The 21,529-nt window shown below is 37.3% G+C and overlaps 1 protein-coding gene across 1 annotated transcript in view; it reads left to right on the top strand.

Annotated features, from left to right (window-relative positions):
• Positions 1-21,152, top strand: part of LOC306885586 (syndecan-2-B-like) — a 33,416-nt gene extending 12,264 nt beyond the window's left edge. The window contains exons 2-5 of the mRNA XM_079442227.1: positions 16,671-16,785; positions 16,876-17,036; positions 17,273-17,393; positions 19,149-21,152. Of these exons, the coding sequence (XP_079298353.1) occupies positions 16,671-16,785; positions 16,876-17,036; positions 17,273-17,393; positions 19,149-19,312 (561 nt within the window). The 3' untranslated portion in view covers positions 19,313-21,152. The remainder of the gene's footprint in view (positions 1-16,670; positions 16,786-16,875; positions 17,037-17,272; positions 17,394-19,148) is intronic.
• The last annotated feature ends 377 nt before the right edge of the window (positions 21,153-21,529 follow it).

The following is a 21,529-nucleotide window of genomic DNA, read 5'->3' as shown; positions in this document are numbered from 1 at the left end:
CTGACTAGCTGACACTTAAAAAAAACTTCCCTTTTGGTAGAGCGATGATTGCAACACCGCAGGAGTCCAGAGAGTGTTAGAAAACAGAGGCAATGCTCATCTCCTTAATGTTCTTAGAAAGACATTGTGGCATTGTCGTGTCCAGTCCTTTGTTCCTTTTCTGCTTCAGACTATTGCATGCTCGGGGTTCTCTAACCACTGAGAGGTTAATGAGCTGAAACTTCCAGAGCTTCCTGTCGAAGAATGGGAGGTGGGGAGGCAGGCGTGAGACTGGACAAAGCATCCCACCGACTTTCTAAGACATTCTGCTCCACTTCAGCAGTGGCTGAAATCTGGATTAAATTAAACTTTGAACTGGCAGCTAATTTATACATCATTTTCCCTCGGGCGGCTTGAAGTTTTTAGGGCTGGGGTGGAGTAGTCTAGAGCACAAAGCCCTGGCCTAATGCTCCTTTATTAATGCAGACTCGGGGAAACATGGACCGTTTGAAGTGAATGCTGCGAGAGGCGCCTGTCCCTGGCTCGGTCACATGACTGGGGTTTGTTATCTTCAATCTCACGCTGCCACATTGTGACCCGCTGTCCCAGTGCATTAAGATAATGGTGTAAAAGGAGCTTTGTTTGGTGCAAAAACCATACCAGATATTAGCTGCACCTCTTTTTTTGGAAGACAAAGTGACAGAGTTGTTGTTATGCACTCATGCCAATAGCTTTAATATTACATCAGCGATGGAATACAATAAACTTTTTATCTTAGATAATGTGTAACTGACAGCTTTACCTTTGTCAATGCCTTTTCAGTCGGTATCTCGAAAGGACATAACAAAATCAGTAAATTAAATTGCAAGGCTCAACAGTAAGGTTTTTTTTTATGCAGTCACAGTAGTTCTGATTTTTGCCATGCATGTTTTTAATATTTGCTGGAAACATTTATTTTCTATTCATTTGAATATTTATATTCATTGAATGGTTTTTCTTTACATTTTTCACAAATCACAAAGGATGCATTATATCGATGAAAGTAACGGTAAAGACTTTTACAATGTTAGAAAATATTTGCATATCAAGTAAATGCTGTTCTTTAGAACTTTCTATTCATGAAAGAATCCTGCAAAACTGTCACCATTTTCATAAAAGCATTAAGCAGCACAATGGTTTTCAACATTGATAATAATAAATGTTTCTGAAGCATGATATTAGGAAATTCAACATTGCCATCACAGAAATAAATTACATTTTAAAATATATTAAAACAGTGATTTTTAAATTGTAATATGATATTTATATTGATATTTTTGATCAGATATTAATAATTTTCTTCGAAAATGTTAAAAATCGTGCTAACCCCAAACATTTGAACAGTAGTGTATATAATTTTTGTATTTACTTTGAAAACTTGTACTGCTAAAATATAACTCCATAAATTCATAAATGCACTGTTGCTGGAAAACCGTTTAACAAGATCAACAAATATACTATTTTCAATGGCAGTGCAGCATTGGCCCTAAAGGGCGAGTGACCATTAGGTCTACTGGCCTGAAACTCTCTTACTCTGTCCCCGAGCCAGCAGACCATGCTTATTGTTGAGCCCTGCTTCTTGACCCTGCTTGTCCGCACACTGGCAGAGCTGATCACATATGCTGTAGAGATGCTCTCCCCCTGGGTTCTCTCAAGTCACCACCTGTGTTTCTAGAGACCTGGGGGATTTGCCAGACATGTTCTGGCCTGAAAGGCAGCATTCATCCATCTCATGATGCTGTGCCAACACCGACCGAACAGCCCGAGCAAAGGTCTGCTCAGGAACATGTGTGTTTTATCCTTTGTTACATATTCATGTGGCCACATGTGCTTCCCTTCTGTTTCTCCAGGTATTGAAGTGTCAAGTGTTTGGTATGTGATTCTTTTTTGCACTGTTAGTACCAGCCTGTAACTTCAGCAAGTTTGGAAAAATGTCAGATGAAGCTCTCTCTTTAAATGGCTACTATTTTATGTTTCATATTATTAAAAAAAAGTGAAACTGCAAAATGTGTTTTTTGAACCATTTAAACGTGAAGGTGGTACTTTCAAAGCCTCATTGGTCGGCAAACCTGGTAGTCCCGCCCCAAATTAACCTCATTGGTTAATCATTGGTTGTTGATTTTGTGCTGCAAACAAGAGCAATTTTTTGATACCACTTTGAATCAGTTTAGCAATGGAAATGTATTTATATTTGTCTTAGCATATTCATTTGGAGTAGGATACACTACTTCAGTTCAAAATTAAAAAAACGGACACTTTTAACCTTTGTCGATTAGCCTGGGATTTCCAGCTTCTCTTGTTTTCTGTCTCTCTTTAAAGATCTGGTGTGTCGACTTTGTGTTTCTCTCAGGCATTTGAATACCTTTCAAACATTGACGGAACAGAGCGGTGAGGTGCTCTGAGTGTGACTTCACGCCAGCAGGCCAGACGGTCCAGCTCTGTTCATTCTGACTAATGCTGTTTAGCTGCTGTTCTCTCTGAGGAGCTTTCAAAATGGAACCTCTACACATCCGAAGCATCTGTTTCCTGAAACATCCACCTTGATCCTTGTGCAGCATGTTCTCTGGGCTCCTGTGAGAGTACCTGCCAGTGCCCTGTACTGAGCTTTCATTTCCTGTCTTGGCAGATTCATGTCTGTGTCAGTGCGAACCTAAGTTGTTAAAACACCTTAAAGAGCGGTTCAGGTTAGAGTGCAGCAAATATGGAAGCATGCACTTTGTCACATTGAGGTCAAATGTCAATGTTCTGCAAACTCACTTAGAAAAAGCACAAAGTTTATATTTAAACAAATGTTTTAGTAACCATTTGCCCAAGTGGTTTACAGAAAAGATCCCGTATAACATAAATACAGGAAATTTGATTGGAAGTTGCTGAGCAATCTGTTCAAAACAAATCATTTCTGCTCTGCCCATGCTAATTGCATTATTGGTTATCTGTTTCACCACATAATCTGTTCAAAAAACCTATTATATTTCTTTTCAGGTTTTTGTGGGATTTTTTTTTTATTATAATTCTGGTCAATAACAGGCCTGTGTAAAGTATATCACAGTGTGTTTCAGCCTTTTTATGATATTCAGTATGTATCGGAGTAGATATATATTTGATCTGAAATGGCTTTTGTAATAATTGAAACCGTTGTTTCAACCAAAGAGCCATTGTTCCAAGGTTCAATTTATATTTTTTTATAAATGAATATAGTAAGTAATATAAGTAAGAATAATGGAATTGTATAATTTGTATAGCTTTAATATCATACCATAATATTTACAAGCATATTTTTATTAAAACGTTCTATATATTTATGAATTATTTATAAGTGATTGTATAAATTCAGCATTGTTTTAAACTGTTTTAACTGAACAGTCACTTTTAAAGAACCAATTTTCATAACTTACTCTAATGGTTTAAATAAGGGATACAATTAAACGTACTTTAAAACAAGTTCAAGTTTATTTGTATAGTGCTTTTTACGATACAAATCATTGCAAAGCAGCTCTACAGGAAATTAAGTTTCCACAATATATTTATATATTGCTGAACCTTAATATATTTAACTTATGGCAAAATTTGGTAATTCTGTATGTTGTCTGAACGTTGGCGTCCTCTGAGGGGTTGGCATTATCTTTTCTCATGTGTTCGGTCATCTCAGATCATTTAAGGGTTGGATCCAGACTGAAGCTTCTGTAATTCCTAGTTACCACGGGATGTTAATTCCTAAAGATTCTGTGTACTGTTTTTTGGTCCAATAAGTAATATCTCTGTCTTATCTGAATTTAATAGGAGGAAATTATTGGTCATCCAATCTTTTAAATTTTTTACACAATCTATTAGCTTAGATAGTTGAGAAGTTTGATCTGGTCTTGTTGAAATATATAGTTGAGTATCATCAGCATAACAATGAAAACTAATCCCGTATTTTCTAATAATATTACCAAGGGGCAACATGTATATTGAAAATAGCAGAGGACCTAGGACAGATCCTTGTGGTACTCCATACTTTATTGGTGATAATTGAGATGACTCTCCATTTAAATGAACAAAGTGGTAGCGATTGGACAGGTAGGATCTAAACCATCTTAAAGCCTGCCCTTGAATACCAGTATAGTTTTGTAATCGATCTATGAGTGTGTCATGGTCTATAGTGTCGAACGCAGCACTAAGATCAAGTAATACTTGCAATGAGATGCAGCCTTGGTCTGAAGCAAGAAGCAAGTCATTTGTAATTTTAACAAGTGCAGATCCTGTACTATGGTGAGGCCTTGAAACCTGACTGAAATTCTTCATAGATCATCTTTTTGCAAGTAGGAACACAATTGAGCAGACACAACTTTTTCTAAAATTTTAGATGTAAACGGAAGATTTGAAATGGGTCTGTAATTTGCCAGTTCATTAGAATCTAGTTGTGGTTTCTTAATAAGAGGCTTAATAACCGCCAGCTTGAATGGTTTTGGGACGTGACCTAAAGATAACGATGAGTTAATAATTTTGAGAAGCGGTTCTTCTGCTACAGGTAACAACTCTTTCAGTAGTGTAGTGGGTACAGGATCTAATAAACACGTTATTGTTTTAGATGCACAGATAAGTTTATTTAGCTCTTCCTGTCCTATAGTTGTAAAGCACTGCAGTTTTTCTTTGGGTGCGATGAATGAAGCTGAAATACTAGACACAGTAGAATCTACATTTGATATTGTATTTCTGATGTTATCTATTTTATCAGTAAAGAAATTCATAAAGTCATTACTATTAAACTGTGAGGGAATATTTAGATCGGGTGGCGTGTGTTTATTTGTTAATCTAGCTACTGTGCTAAATAAGAACCGTGGATTGTTTTGGTTATTATCTATGAGTTTGCAGATATGCTCTGCCCTGGCATCTTTTAGAGCCTGTCTATAGCTGGACATACTGTTTTTCCACGCAATTCTAAAAACTTCTAAGTTAGTTTTTCTCCCATTGCGCTCAAGATTACGAGTTTCTTTCTTGAGAGAATGGGTATAACTGTTGTACCATGGCGCAGTACGTTTTTCTCTAACCTTTTTCAATTTGAGGGGGGCAGCAGCTTCTAATGTATTAGAGAAGATAGTGCCCATGTTGCTAGTTATTTCGTCTAGTTCATGTGTATTTATGGGTACACAGAGCAGTTGAGATAAATCAGGCAGGTTATTTATGAATCTGTCTTTGGTGGCTGGAACAATAGTTCTGCCCGGATGATAACGTGGAGCCATATAACTAATATCAGTAATACGCAGCATGCACGATACAAGGAAATGATCAGTAACATCATCACTTTGAGGTACGATATCTATATCGGTAAGATCAATTCCATGCGATATAATTAAATCTAGCGTATGATTAAAACGATGAGTGGGCCCGGTGACGTTTTGCTTTACTCCAAAAGAGTTTATTAGGTCAGTAAACGCAAGTCCTAATGCATAATCTGTATTATCAACATGAATGTTAAAATCTCAGACAATTAGCACTTTATCAACATTGACCAATAGATCTGAGAGGAAATCTGCAAATTCTTTTAGGAAATCTGTATATTGCCCTGGCGGTCTATACACAGTAGCCAGAGCAAGAGATAGGAGAGATTTATTTTGCATATCTAACAGTGTAACATTAAGCAGAAGTATTTCGAATGAGTTTAACCTCCTGTATCCTGTTTTCTGAGTAACATTGAGAATATCACTATATATTGTTGCCACACCGCCGCCACCACGACCAGTCTGGAGTAGACTCATTTAGACCAAAATATTAATTTGGTTTAAGGCAGGTTTCAGTCAGTACATCAAAATTATTATCTGTGATCATTTCATTTACAATAACTGCTTCAGGTGCGAGTGATCTAATGTTTAGGAGCCCTGTTTTATTTTGCTTTTTTATGGTTTAATCACGATCAGACTTTTTTTTTGACCCTGCATTAAATTTATATTTTGGCCTCGCCATTCGAGAAACAGACACAGTCTGTATAGACTGGACAACGCAAGTACTTCTATCTTTTAAGTGGGTAGAACAAAAGTCATCATAGTAGTTATTTGAGAATTGGCTTACTAGTAATATGGAGCGCAGCGTCCTGGACATGTTGTCCGACAGGAGTTCCGCTCCGACTCTGCTGGGGTGCAGGCCATCAGCACGGAAAAGCCTAGGACGCTCCCAGAAAATATTCCAATTATTAACAAAGAGCAGTTTCTGTTCTTTACACCATGACAATAACCATTCGTTTAAAGCAAACAGTCTACTGAACCTTTCGTGTCCTCGTCGATACATGGGAAGCGGTCCTGACACGATGATCGTCATCGCGGGTGATGTGCTGCTTAGCGATTCGATCAGGCTCCTGAAGTCCCTCTTCAGTGTCTCCGTCTGCCGCAGCTTGGTGTCGTTAACCCCCGCGTGCAGCATGACAGCACCGATACTCTCGTCGCCCTTCAGGATCGCGTCTTGCGCTGCTGCTGCACCCAGGGTCCGTGGCGTCCCGGTGCCGGAGTGAAGGACATCTGGGAAGATCGCGTCCTGGGTGCACAGGGTCTGCAGAGAAACACACGGAGTAGAGGTGGTTGGGAGTGTTAGCAGCATGTTGTATACTTACCCCAGACTTGTGAGCATCAGCTCGGGATGTTTCCAGCGCGGCTCTCCGCTCTCTCAGTTGGGCCTGCTTCTCCACCAGGTCGCAGATCTGCTTCTCCACGGCCTCCAGCTCCAGTTAAAGCTTGCAATTAAAACCATTAAAAAGCACATTGAAATCACTTTGCCATTTTGCGATATTTGTGCGTTTTTAAATCAGCACAAATGTCACAAATGCCCTTATCAATTATGAAAGAAATGACTGCCATTGTGTTCATATTTATTTCATGATATCAAATACCATTGTGGTCTTAAATACATTTGTAGTTTCTCTAAACGTTTCATATATGGCCTTAAAGTAACAGTAAAATACATAATATAGTGGTTTATATGAAAGGGTAAGTCAATTATGTGAACTGGAAGTAAAAGTGAGAGTTTAACATGTCTGAGAATGCTTAAGGATGGAGAGAAGTGGATAGACAACCCCCCCCCCCAAAAAAAAACCATCTCAAGGAGTTGATATCTTCACTGTTTTTATTTCTAAGAAAAAATCTTTGAAGATCCTAACGAGACTGCTGATATTGCTCAGTGTGTATTTTATGTTCCTGAATCAATTTTCTCCTCAGGTAAACATGTGCAAAGTTCTCTCTGTAGGATCAACTAGTGCTGTTCATTAAGACTGTCTTAATGAATGGCATGTCTTCAATAGTATTGCTTTTTATTTTAGCCTATTTCGTAAAAAAAAAAAAAAAAATAGTCTTGGCCAAATACAGATTTCTTGTTCAGGTAATATAAAATTAGCAACAAGAACAATTTTAATTGTTGTCTAATTATATGCTAATTATATCCTTTTATAGTGCTTATTTTTAATACAGTGAAAATTATTTTATATATATATATTTTTTTGCGCATGTTAAACCTCTGTTGCATGTCTTGAAGTTGTGTTGAGGTTTTCCCCTGTAGGCATAAGGTGATTTTTTTTTTTTTTTTTTTCCCATCAGTCACTGATGCTTGATTTGTATTCATCCCTTATCCCTCATGCAGATGCATGAGAGGTGTTTTATAAAATCAAATGTGAAATCAAATCCCTGGAAGGTTGACATACTTGTCCCATTTTTTCTTTAACTGCCGCACAGCTACAAATCCATAACTTTATCTGCTTTAACTGTAACTGCTAATCTTTATTCAAAACATGACTGGGAGGGCGAAGCCTATTTCCCAGCATATAGCATTTCACGGCTCACAAAAAATTCTTGGGTTTCTAGTGAGTATCAAAAGCAGTTTAACTGGGTCAAGGAATCACCGGGCATGCGCCATCCACTCTAGAGTCATAAGAAGCCTTGGAGATGAGAGCAAAACCACAATGATTGCAATCTTAGATTAGAAAATCCTTTAAAATACAGTTTAAGAGTTAATTATTGGGAAGGTCCTATGAAATTTTCATTTCTTAAATCTACTGGCAAATCGGACGTCATTGAACAAAGGTGATATGGATATTTTCTTGGAACAAATATTACCTTGGAGTGAATATTGTTGATCTCAAAGTTGTATTGTGCATTATTATAGATCAGATAATAATCTAGAGCCTGTACACCTCCGGGACGATTGTCAGTTGTTTCTGTTTGGCCTGGAAACCATGAAATTGTTATTCATCCTCTCAGGGGACCAAGACAGGAAGTCATAGTTGCAGTATGATGTGTCTGGAGGAAAACACTACTACTTTTTTTATTTTTCATTTGCATGGCTGAGATCATTCAAGTTGCGAAAACAAATTTCAAGTTACAATATTATATTTCCTTTGTTATTTATAAATTAACACAGTATTTTCTTGACATAGACCTTTAAATGCAAAAGGTTTTAATGCAGGAATCATAGTCTTTGTGAAGAGGTAGCAGAATGCTGTCAAATATTGTCAGAATGCCTTTACAAATTTGTCCCGCCACAGGTTTGGGATCGGGTAGTTATGGCCCTGGTCAGTTTCAGGGGCTGGCATCCATCTGGCCCTGCTGTAACTGGCTGTCCTGTCCTTTATGAGATGGAAGGCCAGGTTACAGCAGAGAAGGTGACCAAGAAGCCATATATAAGCTTGCACATGAACGCTTTAGCTATGACCTGCATAAAATGACTGCCATTGATATTTGATGCATAACCTTGGTTTGATCTTTTTGGTGCACTTTAAAGTATTTTTTCTATTGAAAGTCCCATTAGACCTTTATGTTTTGCAAAAGGTCTGGTGGAGTGCTTCCACGGTTGTTGCAAAAGTTGTCGCCTCTGCAGCTACAGCAAGGAGACCCTTCGTATCCTTACATGGGGCACTAGCCCTGGAATGTGGCGCCGGCCTGCGTATGTCAGACAGCCGTTTGTTTTGGAATCTGAGAGCGTATTAATCTGTCCCGGGCCAGTGCACTTGCTTCCCTGCCCAACATGCTTTCCCGAGCATATTTGACTATGAGAGCGCGAGTTGCGGACAAACGACTGCCAGTGTAGACCAAAGACGCTCAGCCTGCTGAGAACTTCAGTTCCCCTGTTTACATTTACCTCTCTGGATCCCAGATTCGTTGGTGATAAATGGGCTCTTTTTCAGCTTTCTCAGCGGCAGCTGTCTCCATTTTCTTTTCGTTTTTTAAAAAATGCTTTATTTTTTGGATTCTGCATGAAGACAGACCTTGAAATATTGCATGAACTTCACCGTAGAGGCTTTCTTTGTATGAAATGAAGAGCCTGGAATGAATCCATGGAGAGGTTCTTTGTGAGCTTTCTTTTTGATTAATACAGTCACCTCTGGTGCACAGAGCTGTGGAGGCTTATATGTTGGAGGTCTACGGTTGATTCTTCATTTTGTGCTGTTAGACTGAGGATTAGAGCTCAATGAGCACTTCCCTAAAACTTCTAGACATTTATGTAGCTCCTATCCCTTGATCAGTCAAAGTCAGCTTCAAAGCATTTCTTAACCCTCCGTGTGGAGAAAAAGGAAAGGCCTCATGTGTCTCGCAGGACTGATGAGGAGATTCTGGTTTGTAGATCAGTCTCCTCGTGGCCCGTAAATAATGTCACCTCACAAACATTCCAGGCCCATTTGGGCTTGATTTGATTGGTGTCCACTTCCTGGAGAAGCTCCCCTCTGCTCGTTTTCTTGTTAATTAGTTCCTGAATATGAACCTTAGGAAGAAAATAAAACCTCAGGCCTAGAAGAACAGAAAGATAATACCCCTTCTGCTTTTATGTTCTTCCACAGCGCTGTAGTTCCTGAGTAAATCGCTGCTTGAAAAGTCCCTTTGACTGTTTGATTAACCATATGTGTAACTTCCAGGTCTGTCTTTGTGTTGACACAGCTTCAGATATCTCTAATGTGTGGTTGATGTGTTGCTGGTGACTTTGAACATACAACAGTGGACCATTGTTGCCAAATCTTATACATTCAGTGCGTTTGATGGTTGACTCTAAGCACAAGTAATTGGAAGTGACCGCAATTATCATGAAAACACAAAATTTTGTAAAGCATTTTTTATTTAGCCTAATGACTTTTTGGATGGTACATTGTGGTTTGCTAGTTTGCATTGGAACAGCAATTGAATTGGGGAACTGTACACTGTGTACTTCTCTGTATGCTAAACACATAAAATATGTCCTTGAGTTGATAGAACCAGAAACACCGTGGCCTGTTTGTTGTTACACTGCCAAAAATAGTGTCTTGTTTTCCCAAAAAAATACATTCTCTGAAATCAAGTTAGAAGTGAACTGATAAAATGTATAAAAGTAAAATTGAATGAAAAGAAAAAAAACTGATACAAATATTTTTTGCTAAAGTGAAATTATATTTTATTTTAGCTTTATTAAAATGTAGCATGAAGTAAATTCTGACTTGTTTTCTGAAAATAAAGACTACATTTATTTTTGCTTACTACATTGGCAAATTGTTTTTTTTGTTTGTTTGTTTAAAGTTTAATTGTTATTAAATTGTTATCATTCACATATTTAGGGTCATTAGGATATTTATTTATCTTTAATTTATTCAGTAAGGATGATCGAAAATTGATTAGAGCAAAAGATAGTTAGAGCAAAGATTTTTACATTGTTACTAAAGGATGCTATTTCAAATATGTAAACAGTGTCCACAAAAATATTAAGCAGTACAATTGTTTTCAATATTGATAATAACAAATGTTTCTTGAGCTGCAAATGAGCATATTAGAATGATTTCTGAAGGATCATATGACACTGAAGACTGAAGTAATGACTGCTGAAAATTCAGCTTTGACATCACTAGGAATAAATTACATTTCAAAACATATTAAGTAAATTGTGTTAATTTCACAATAATGCAGTTATTTTCTGTGTTTTTAATCAAATAAGTGCAAAAAAAAGTGTTTAAAGCAAAATAATTAAACTGCCATGAGTGAAGCTTTTCTAACACAGAACGTGTTATTTGGCTGATTTATCTCAAGTATTCAAGTGGTCAAAATAAACATCTCTAATCTCCATTACAGACATTGCTTCTTTACTTGTACGCTCTTGGGGCCATGCCACGAGAGCCGTTGCCAACTAGTCGTGATTAATCCTCAAACTTCATTATAAACGCAGCCTGACTGCTGGACCTGGGTGCTGCACTAGACTTCAGTATTAATTGTGTTGTAGATCTGTACCTCGCAGTTTTTTTTTTTTTTTTTTTTTAGTAGGTAAACTAACAGGCTCCATCACATTTGAGGGATTAAAAGTAACAAAGTAGCGTCCAAAATATTGTTTTAGCATAAGGTATCAGTGTAAGGCAGAGTATCTGCCTGCGTAGTATCTGAATGCATGCACACAAAACCCTGACACTTCTTTTGAGATGTATGCATCATCCTCAGCTTTTAAGAATAGCAAATTCTGCTAACATGACGTGGGGGACAGCCAGACCAAATAATGCTCTGCCACGTTTGTCCTTCTCTCCATTGCCCCTGCCTGCTTTAACAATGACATGGCTTAAAGCATATGTCAGACAGTGGGAGCCTTTCTTGCCTTTCAGAGGTTGCTAGGCATAGATGTGCAGTTTGACAGGCTTTTAGCGACGTAACCTGAAGGCAGCAGATTGTCCTTAGCAGCGGTAATCTCTCGCTCCCCTACGTCCCCATCCCCTACCTCCATCAGTCTTTTTTTTTATTTCGTTTATGGTCACTGTCCTCTCGCTTGTCCCTCCCTGGTTTCTCTGTCTCTGTCTTTCACACCCAGCCTCACTATGGAAACAGAGCAGCCTCCTGCTGGTTGCCTGTTCATTAAAGACTGACAAAAGTAAATGCTGTGACTGTTTCATAACGGGGCCCACAAACTGCTGGCCTCTTCATTACTGCTGATTCCCTGCTTGACTAGGCCACTCTCCAGTGCTCGTTACTGTCCCTCAGTCACTGTCCTCGCTGATGAACTTATTTGCACTCGGTACATGACAACATTTCCCCAGCAGGACGAAGTCACAGACGAGAAATGTGTGTCAGGTAGGGATGTGCAAAAACACATATTAGGGACAAAGGGCTAGTCGACTAATTAGTCTTAAGGACGTCCTGTGTAATCAGACCAGTTCATATGGCCCCAATCATTCTTGCATTCTGTTTTTTCTTAACATGTAGCAATCATGGTAGGATGCTCAAAACAACAATGTATGTATTTTAAGTGTGTGTGTGTGTGTGTGTGTGTGTGTGTACACTATATATGTTTATATAGAACGCAGATGGAATAGTGGAATCCCAAACTATATTCATATCATATACAAACAGAAACTTGAAGGTCTTCACAGCAACCCATTAAAATAAAACTTTAGTTTAACTTGAAGAAACTGTGACAGTAATGATAGAACTACTACTAATAATAATACAATTATTAAAACATTATTTTTAAGGAAATATTTACCAGAACAATTTACATACACAACACCGTATTTCTGAAAAAAAAGTTTTTTTTTTTTATAAAATCAATTATTTAGAGATGTTTTTGATTTATCAAATACATTTTTATTTTTTATTTTTGTTCAACTTGTAATAAATTGCTGTTAAATTGTATTATAAACATGCTTTTTGATTAATACAATTTAATTCAACCATTAAAACAGAGGCTAGAAAAATTAAAATGGGGGGAAAAAATGGAATCCGGAAAAATTTATATATACTTTGTGCATGATAAAATTTATAATAATAACGATAATAATAATTATTATTATATCCTAGTGTATATATATACACAGTAAAAGACTATGTATATGTACTAGTATATATACTGTATGTTCATGTTTATATTTTATTTACTTTAATGAAAAAAATATGAAAAATAATGAAAAAATAAATGTGTGGCTGTTTTTGTAGTGTTTTGATTTGTGGTTTCCCAAGGTGTTGTGTCTGGTAACTAGGGTGGCCTGGTTTGTTTCTAGGTGGTTGTTTACTTGTTTATGTCAAAAGTTTCTGATATTGTTGTCCCTAAATATGGCTTGGGTCACTTCTAAGTAAAAGCAACTTTTTTTTTTGCCTGGTTTTATGTCCCACCATTAATCGAATCGCTTGCAAAAATAGTAGCAAACTTCTCATCAAACCACATGATTTTAGGTATCATTCATGTGCTTAATAATGGTGTGGGATGAGTTTAATAGCCCCAACTTGAAGTGCTTGTCTAAGCAATCATCACTAATTGTTTGTTGCACATTTAAATTTTCCATGATGATCACAGAATGTAAATGCACAACTCGAGCACAAAAGAATCGCATCGATCAGGTGCAATTTGTTTAATTTGTTTCAAACTAAACCCTAATCGTTCAAGAGCACTCAAGTAAAATACATTCCTTCAAAAGGTTTTGAAAGCATCTTAAGAGCTCTGTGGGCTGTTTATTGTCCGTAGCCAGACATAAAGACACATTAGACACCTCGTCGCAGGACTTTGACTAGAATCCCATTGACAAAAAGAATTGACTCAAGATATTGAGCGCTGCTGATGCGCCCGTGTGTGTGGCCCAGATAATTGTGTTCTTTGTACTTTGCATTTCAATCAGTGGAGAAAGAATTTGACCAAATCAACAGCAGTGTCGTGTGGGCCGGCCAAATGAATTGTCTACCAAGAGAATAGCAATGCTAGGTTAGAAAGGTTAAGATAAAGTTTCTTTGAACAAATTCCTCCTTTGATCAGGACTTTGGGTTGAATGCTTTTCTGTGGGAAGTCACTGCTGCTTTTGAATGAGCTGGTTATTGTTGTGTTTTATCATTGTGTCCATTCACCATCCTCTGTACAGCTCTACCTCTTTGTGAGAGATGGCCTAGGCTTTTTTTTTTTTTTTTTTTTAAGAAGATACTAGGTCTCACAAACATGAATACACATCATTAAGTTTTATATACATTCATTAACAACAAATTTCCCCAAAAATGTTTTCGGTAGGAAAACAGTTTTCTCAGTCTTTGTCTTTTTGTTCTGTGAAAACAACAACAACGACAATACAACATTATACATGTTATTTCACTCTGGCTGAGAACAGGGACAGCTCTTAGAACAAAGATACCAATATGTGTGCCACAGACTCTCTGTGCCTTATTCCTAGGCCCTGTAGTGTGATTTATGGTGAGCACATTATGGGCCCTTTTCTAGGCCGCATCAGTATGTAGAGACGGTCACAGGCAGGGTTTGACTGATGCTCAATGCTGGTTGCCATGGTACTGGTAAACCAATCCACAAAGACCAAATAACACAAAGGAACATGATTAGCACTACCACAAAAACCTCTACAGATAGTTAACACATTCTTTCACATTATATTGTCGCTTGATAGTGTATCCCAATCTGTGCCCCACTGGAACAATGATTCAAAGTTGACACAGATATTTAAATATAGTATTATGTTGTTGTTGTTGTTATTATTATTATTATTATTATTATTATTATTATTATTATTATTATCATCATTAGGGGTGTATCGATACACGTATTCTTATTGAACCGGTCGGTATGAGGCGTTCGATTCGTTGATCTCATCCTATTACATTTGGAAAATAAAAGAGATTAAAGTGTGTGAATATATAATGTTCTCAGTGCCACTGCACTCAACAAGACGTAACGGGCAACGTGCTGTCTGCTCAGTGGCGTAGCGGACGGGCACGCGATAACCTTCCTTTGTTGGGTTCCATCAATCGACGATGATCTTGCATTGATGATGGCCAGGGATGTTGTCAAAAACATAAATTATTGTCAATATTAAAAGGATTTGGCTTTTCCGATTAATGTAGGCCTGTTACGTTCATATTTTTATTAGGGCTATTATTTTTATTATGAAGTTGCTTATTATTAAATTAAAATTACAATTAATTTTTACTGCAAATATACTGCATTACTGACACGCTGCAAGGGTAACAAAAGATTAGGCTATTTAATCTACAATTAAAGTGTTTTAAAAAAGGTCTTTTAAAACAGGTATATTATAGGATACAATGAATTATAGGCATATAATTAAAATATTAACACTGCAGTCATCAATAAAAATCAATGATGTACAAAGATTTATTTCAAGCACCGACTTTCAAAAACAATCTGTTTAACACGAAATACATATCTTCTCTTTTTTTCACTATGTATGGGCCACAAGAGAAATAATAAGGGAATAAATTAAAACAGTTAGCTATATAGCCTACCGTTATCAGCATATGTTGAAGTTGGATTTGTCTCTCATAGCCTCTGAGTGTATTTGTCCATCATTGCTCCCTCTTTTCGTTTTTTCACCCGCGTCAATTGACTGAGATTAAGACGTTCACCGGCATAACTCTTGCGCAAAGTCTGTGCATTGCTTGTGTGATATCCATTGATTCGTTTAAAACGATTTCCAATATTTCCAACATTGCGACATGACCAGTACACACCCCCCCCCCCCCCCCCCCCCCCCACGTATCGAAAACCTACCGAACTATGACGCCACTCTGTCCTATCGAACCGAACCGTGAATTTTGTGAACTTTTTTTTTTTTTTTTTTTTTTTTTTTTTTTTTTTTTTTTTTTTAAGTTTTATAAATCTTATTTTTAAAAGTATTCTTATGGTGGGTAGAAAAACGATCAACTTAAAATAATTTTCAGGTAATATATTTATTATTTTTTTCACAATTATTTTTTATAGTTTTGTTTCTTAACTTGGCAAGTTAATTAGCAACAAAGTAACTAATTTTCAGGTATTTTTCTTTTTATTTATAATCACAGTTATTTTCATATTTTAATGTCTCACTTCAGGTTTCATCAAAAATTCTACCATGATCTGGCATATTTGGGACTATCTCTCTCCATAACTGTGAAGCAGACACCTGAATATGCTCTTTAAAATGCATAAACTGCACTTCATTACACCGCGTATCTAGAAATATATCCGATTACAGAATTCTACTCCATCATTTGATGAATAACTGCTGCCAGGATTGCTAGAATATGCACACAAATGCCACTCTTAATAAAATCCTGTTCAATAGTGCAGCGTTAATTGGACTAGGCAAATGAGTGAGTTTTGTGAATGGGGAACAATGTATAATAAAATTGGCATAGAAATTGGGAGTGTTTGTATTGAAAAGAATGACAATTACGTAATTTAAATAAATCCTTTTGCACAAACTGTTAATGTTTCTTGCACTTAAATACTCCCAAAACTATTTAGTACATTTGCTCTTTCGTAGGTGATGCAGCTGGGCTCCTGAGAATGAACCTGTTGTTGGAAAGTTTCTGCATAAAATGCCATAATGTGGCTCTACAGAAACAGCTGAGTCTGCAGTTCATTCTGAGTGCTCGGTTGTGGAGCACATTTTACTTGTAGCTTCTGGGCTTGTGTCTGCGCCGAGTCTTTGATGAGAAGGTTAGGCTGTGTATAATACGTGTTAAGGCAGAAAATATTGACTTTCAGATTTTAGCAGTAAGCGGGGGAGACAGGGAATACTCATTCATCGTGTGGCAAGATGGGCAGTTTACTAGTTTCAAACACATTACTGAAACAAATCGATTTCATAGCCTCTGGTCCTTTGGTCGAGGGGTTTGAGCAATAAGACACAGACAATGACAGCTGAAAACACTCCTTTCTGTCTTAATCTCCATTTTTATGACTACTTTTAACTTTAATCTCTGCAGATAGCAGTCTCTGCGGCCAAATCCACCTCCTCGACCGATGACTTATACCTGGAGGAGGCCGGGTCAGGAGGTTACCCCGAAGATGACGACGACTTCACTTCTGGATCAGGATCAGGTAAGAAGTGCCTCATCCGTTCAAGGTGCGCAATCTGATCCCTTCATGTTGGATATTGCAGTTGAAGCACAGATTGTGTTTGTCTTTCAGGAGCTGGAGAACTTACTGAGGAAACTGTCACAGTAAAAACATTGTTCATCGTGCCTAAAGCAGAGCCCACACAGGACACCACCAAAGACTTCACACCGAAAGTGGAGATATCTACGTCACGCGATGTCCTCAAAGACACAAAGAAACGAGTCAGGATAGAGGTGGGTACCAGCTGTAAGGTGCTATTATCATCCGTCTCAGGTGATCAGATCACAAGTGGTAGTATGTATCTGATCACCTGAAACCGAAACCAGGTGTAAATGGGGTCACAGGTGGATCTATGAGTGGCAATGATATTAATGTGCAGTCATGCAGCCAGCAAAGAGCCCACTGCTGTCATAAAATCATCCGTCACTCCAAATTGAGTGTAACGCATCCTCTTCTTCACTCTCTTTAGGACCCAGTTCCTGCCACAGAAGACTTGCGTAGAAACCTAGTCACAAGCACCACCAGCCTCCCTCCATCACCCCTGGATGTCCAGTCGGAAAATCTCTTCCAGAGGACAGAGGTTTTGGCAGGTCTGTAAATAATCATTTATTAATAGATACTATCAAAACACTTTTGAGTATTTTTAGGAGATGCCATAATTTGTTTGATCAAAAATACAGGAAAAATAGTAATATTGTAAACTATATTGCAATTTAAATAGCAATATATTTTAAAACATTATTTATTTTTGATGGCAGAGATGAATTTTCAGCAGCCGTTTTCCAGTTTTCAGTGTCACATGATCCTTCAGAAATCATTCTAATATGTGACCATGGACTACAAAACCAGTCATAAAATATCCACCATTAGCAGTTATTACAGCTCTGCATAATCTGGGCATACGAGCTGTCAGTTTATTCAAACATTGACTTGATACTGTATATTACTCCAAGCCTCCTGAAGGATTGCCCAAAGATGATTCACACTGGTTGGACACTTCTTACGGACATCACGGTCCAGTTCCTGCCATAGTAGCTCAGTTGGGTTGAGGTCGGGTGATTGGGGAGGCCATTCCATCACAGACATGATGCCAGCTGACTGTTTCCTCTCCAAATAGGATTTGCACAGATTGGAAGTGTGCTTGGGGTCATTGTCTTGTTGGAAGGTTTAGGAACGTTGGGGTGTTTCCAAACTTTTGGAGGGCAGTGTACATCATCTGAAGGCTGAATAAATAATATTTCCAGTGATGTATGGTTTGTTAGGATAGGACAATATTTGGCCGAGATAAACTAATTGTAAAATATTGAGAACATCGCCTTTAAAGTTCTCCAAATGAAATTCTTAGCAATGCATATTACTAATCAAAAATGAAGTTTTTATATATTTATGGTAGGAAATGTACAAAATCTTCATGGAACATGATCTTTACTTAATATCCTAATGATTTTTTGGCATAAAAGAAAAATCAATGATTTTGACCCATACAATGCATTGTTGGCTATTGCTACAAATATACCCGTGCTACTAAAGACTGGTTTTGTGGTCCAGGGTCACATATGTTGAATTTTTGCTCAAAAAACCTTTCTTATTATTATCAATGTTGAAATCAGTTGTGTTGCTTAATATATTTACAGAAACCATAATACATTCTTTGATGAACTGAATGTTTAACATTTTTTTGTAACAATGTAAAAGTGTCAATATAATGCATCCTTGAAAAATAAAAATAGTACTAGTAATAATAATCTTACCGACACCAAAGTTTTAAATGGTAGTTAACATAAATGTTCATAATAATTTTGCTACTAAATTAGAATGAAATTCTTGCTTATAATTGATGGTGCTGAATTGCAGCCCTCACTGGGAGTTTCAAGAAATTACTACACATTTCAGCCAGAACGCCCACTTTATCTTTTGTCTTAGGAGAGACACACAAAACATAAAGAGCATGTTACCATACAGCTCAGTCAAAACATCAGATCAATTTCTCAATGTTCAAAGGTCAAATTCTTAAGTTAAACACACTTCGCTTTAATATCCTGTTGAATAAAGACAGAATCGCAATGAGAAGAAATAATGTCTTCCTGTCTTCCTCCACACTTCCTCTCGCTCAGTCTCTTGACCCTCCGGCAGTGTTGAAGGGTTCCTTATTTAATTATACGATTACTGGACATAATCTGAGTCTATTTTGTATGAGCCACAGACTCCCAGATGGCACTTTAGTCACGTAGTCGGACAGGAATAAGATTTCGCATATACCGTGAGAAAACAGCAACTCAACTATGTCTGCTTATCTTAATTGAAACAAACTGACTCATTAGGCCTTCTTAAATCCTCTGTTCCAGCTGTCATTGCGGGTGGAGTTATCGGCTTCCTCTTTGCCATCTTCCTCATCCTCCTTTTGGTGTACCGCATGAGAAAGAAGGACGAAGGCAGCTACGACCTCGGGGAAAGGAAGCCGTCTGGAGCGGCCTATCAGAAAGCTCCCACCAAGGAGTTTTACGCATAGACTCACTCATGTACAACCGAGCTTCACCAACCAGAGTGATGGTCTAATATCAGTGACTACGACAAACTCGTTCTGCATAAAAAAATAAAATAAATCATGCGTCATGATTGAGGAAAAAATAAATAACATAAAGGAAAGCTTTTGCATAGAGTATTGTAATTAAGACCTTTTCTTTCCTCTTTTTTTTTTTATGAAAAAAGCAAGCATTACTTATTTTATGGCAAATCTCTGTATTTAAACATTATTTTCTGTGTATTTGAAAAGGCTTAAAAGAAAAAAAGAAACCCAATCTGTAAAGGTGAGGATATCTGCATCAGTCTTCTGTCAAAGGAGCTGTTTTTAGGCGCTGACTACTTTTTAACTGTAGCAGTATGTATTTGTAAAGAAATTTTAAAGTGGAATAATTGAATATAATTGTTCTGTATCAGTCTTGACTTCATTTCTCATCTTTTTTTTTTTTGTCCTAGCATGTCTGATGTTGATCATAAGTGTTTCATTAATTTATCATTTTCTCGTATATTGAAAAATGCCTTTCTGTAGGTTTCAGAAATCTAATAACTCTTAACGAGTCAATGTAAATGTTTCCATCCAGGTTGCAATGTTAATTTTATTATTTCACAACATGCAGTTCAGCGGGTTTTTTTGTTTGTTTGTTTTTTGGTGCTTAGAACTGAAAATGCGTCAAAAGACCCATGTCTTGAAAAGTAATTTGAGTTACATCTGTGCTTGAGTGTTTGCAGGTTAACAAAAACAAACAGTGCCATTTTTCATCCGTTCTCGTCTTGGCGACTCTAAAGCTTCTCACATGGTTAAAAAGAGGCTGATTTATCGAGCTGATGAGCCCAGAGCCTGTCCTCTGTGATGAGAGCTTGAGGTAGCTCATACTGGGGATCTGACACTGCCTGCCCACCTCCAGACATGCATTTCCTTTGATCAGAGTGCCGTTCTGATGTTTCAGTGATGAAAAGCTTGCATTTATTCTCACGTCACACTGCAGTGATCTATTTTATTAGTTCATGGAGAGAGTAGACCTGATTTTAATTTTTTTATTTTTTACTGTTACAGGCTTTGCTTTCCTACTGGGCCCAAACAAACTAGCAACTTGGGATCACTTTCATTGAAATCATTCATTTTTAAAGTTTCCACTAGTTTGCGATTTGTTTGAAAAAGCCCAGTTTTAGTGCTGTTAATGTATCTTTCCAGTGCTCAGAAACCATTATGGAGGCCAGTAATGTCCCATACAGATCAGTATGATGAAACCCACGCTCTCTAGATCCGCATAAAGGTTGTGAAGTTGCCTTGAGAAGCGTGACTCCCTGTGTATCTTTCCTTCCTTGCCCTGTTTAGGTACCCAACTGTGACCAACACCCCAAAGTGATTGTACTGACCCTTACCTAATCTTAGCTGGAGCTGAACAACGCAAGGTACTGAGAAAACATAGGCAAAGCCAAAGACTCATTTGATTTTCACATTGCTGTGTATCCCTTTGGCCACATTTGAGTTTTCAATGTTAGCTGTTAGTTTTGTTTGTTTTTTTGAGTAGACCTCTGAACTTTGCATCCAATTACTTATTCATGTATGGGAAAAATCTATATAGAATTATATATAAATGTATATTCACAAATGTTTTAAACCTTGCCTTAAAAGTGCCTACCATTTGGAAACGTGCAAATGTCTGTCGTTTAGACGCGATGTGTACGCCAGAATGGCTAGAGTGATCGGTATTGTGTTAGCACAGCAGACAGAAATGGTAACTTTTTTTTAGTTGTACAAAAAGCAGACAGTATTGTACCTATAAGTTAAAACAACACTACTGAATAAACATTGTGGCCTAAACATTCTGGTTGTCTTTTTTTTTTTATCTGAATATACAGCCATCCATCCATCTATTTGTCATTTTGTCGTCGGTCCAGCCTTTGTTCTATCTGTCTGTCTGTCTATCTATCGATCTATCGTTCAATCGCTTGCTCGTTCGCTCATTTTATCTATCTATCGCTCATTTTATCTATCGCTCATTTTATCTCTCTAACGCTCATTTTATCTATCGCTCATTTTATCTATAATTAATTCTATTTATCACTCGTTTTTGTCTATCTCTGTCTGTCTGTCTATTAGTGCTGTCAAATGATTAATCGCGAATTAATCGCATCCAAAATAAGTTTGTTTACATTATATATGTATGTGTACTATGTATATTTATTGTGTATATATAAATAC

Source organism: Barbus barbus (genome assembly GCF_936440315.1).
Source record: "Barbus barbus genome assembly, chromosome: 19".
In the NCBI taxonomy this organism is placed as follows: domain Eukaryota; kingdom Metazoa; phylum Chordata; class Actinopteri; order Cypriniformes; family Cyprinidae; genus Barbus; species Barbus barbus.
This window is presented reverse-complemented; position numbering and strand designations above follow the sequence as displayed.